Below are 1,845 nucleotides of genomic sequence, written 5' to 3'. Positions count from 1 at the left end.
TCAGAGACACTGTGAGATACACTCAGAGACACTGTGAGATACACTCAGAGACACTGTGAGATACACTCAGAGACACTGTGAGATACACTCAGAGAGTGCTGGGCCAGCAGCCAACTGAGCCTTCCTCCATCAGTGTCTGGCATGCGGATAAAGATAAGCACACAGACCATTTTGTGACGTACACACTACATCCCAGACCCTCTCGCGGCGTGCCGATCCTTCATCCTCCCACATCCCTTCACCATGCCTCACCATGCCAGCATTATCGCTTGGGCAGTTCTTGTTTCTCGCCCCTCCCGCCGGCTGAGGTTCCTTGCTGCTCTCACAACTTCTTCCTTGGTTCGGAAATCTCCCAGGGACCACTCGTGCACAGGGCTCTCCCCATACTGTACCAGTCCTACCTGAAAACAGTAAACCGTGTCCTTCAATGGCATGTTTGTAGAGGATGGAGACAATGGAGAACAAGGGATGGAGGGGAAATGAACACCTAGCAGGCACGTCCGGTCTGCAGCCTGTGGGTCCCAAGCAACTGCATACGGCAAAAGACAGCTATGGATGTGGCCCATACAAAATCCTCAACTTACGTCAAACATCATGAGATCTTTGTGTCTTTTTGGTAACTTAATTACACAATTCTTGAGCATGAGTTCTGTAGATGACAATGTCCTGATGTGATGTCAAGGGGTTGGACATGCCTGATTACACTGAACAGACCATGAGGCTCTATCTCTTTCCCTCCAAACCCATCCATGTGTCCCTCACTTACCTGTATCTGCTCCGGATCAATAAAGAGTCTCCCTACCAGCCTCCGAAGGAAAGTCTGAACTTCAGACCAGGGATAGATACTATTGGAGCCATCCAAAACAATGACGACATCCATGTATGTTGGACAGCCTAGAAGGGGGAGTATAGCGATGGGAAGCAAAGACTGGAAGGATGTTGGGGGGCGGGGAGCCAACAAGGGAAAATGTCACAGGAGGACGCGTCAATGTAAGCATCTATTAGGACTTCTTACATGCAAGGAAGGACTGTGCCAGGCTTCTAAGTGTGGGAATGAATGAAAGAAGAGATGGGCAAGTGTGAAGGATGAAATCTGCACCAGATAGAAACCTGCCACTAATCTACGCCATGGGAGACCAAGAGAGCATCACTTTGGTTCGTGTGTGTGTGTGTGAACTGAACTAAGGGCTCTATTCATGCTCTATCTATGTGCCACTGAGGGTCAGGTCCAGCCCGGAGGGTCCTTCTGATAGTGGTAAACCAAAGAGGCAGCAGAATCGGGCATGACGGTACATGTCTACTATGCCAGTACTTGAGAAGCTGAGGCAGGCAAATCCCAAGTTCAAGGGTATCTTGGGCTATATGATAAAACTATGTCCAAAAAGGCAGCAAATCAAAGGTCTATGGAAGGACTGGGGGAGAACTCAATAGCTGAGTGCTCACTTGGAATGTATAAGACCCACAAAAATAAGATATTGAGGATTCTGAGAAAATGTACTGGGGTAGAGAACATTGTAAACGAGAAATACCGGTATAAAAAAATGGCACCCAGAGGGACAATAATGTAAATGTAATGGGTGGGGCACAGGATGTATGGAGGATAACTGAAACCCTAAGCCAGATCCTGGTGTCTTGACACTCCAGTCAGGAGTCTGAATTCTAATCTGTTAGCAAGCAGCAGATTCTGCTGCAAGCACAGCTGGGGATGGTGAGGTTAGCCACGCAGAGACCTCTGCTAAGTCTGGGGGTGGTAAGGTTAGCATGCAGACCCTCTGCTGAGTCTGGGGATGGAGAGGTTAGCCATGCAGACCCTCTGCTGAGTCTGGGGATGGAGAGGTTAGCCAT

General features: G+C 48.9%; 1 protein-coding gene across 1 annotated transcript in view; it reads right to left on the bottom strand.

Moving 5' to 3' along the window:
• The window catches only part of Itga10 (integrin subunit alpha 10), an 18,201-nt gene that overhangs the window by 14,879 nt on the left and 1,477 nt on the right, over window positions 1-1,845 (bottom strand). Inside the window, exons 2-3 of the mRNA XM_026783887.1 lie at window positions 767-894; window positions 253-401 (exon numbers count right to left, since the gene is read on the bottom strand). Of these exons, the coding sequence (XP_026639688.1) occupies window positions 253-401; window positions 767-894 (277 nt within the window). The remainder of the gene's footprint in view (window positions 1-252; window positions 402-766; window positions 895-1,845) is intronic.

Source organism: Microtus ochrogaster, chromosome 21 (genome assembly GCF_000317375.1).
Source record: "Microtus ochrogaster isolate Prairie Vole_2 chromosome 21, MicOch1.0, whole genome shotgun sequence".
NCBI classification, from domain to species: Eukaryota; Metazoa; Chordata; class Mammalia; order Rodentia; family Cricetidae; genus Microtus; species Microtus ochrogaster.
Note: the sequence above shows the minus strand (reverse complement) of the source record. Positions and strands in the feature narration are given on the sequence as shown.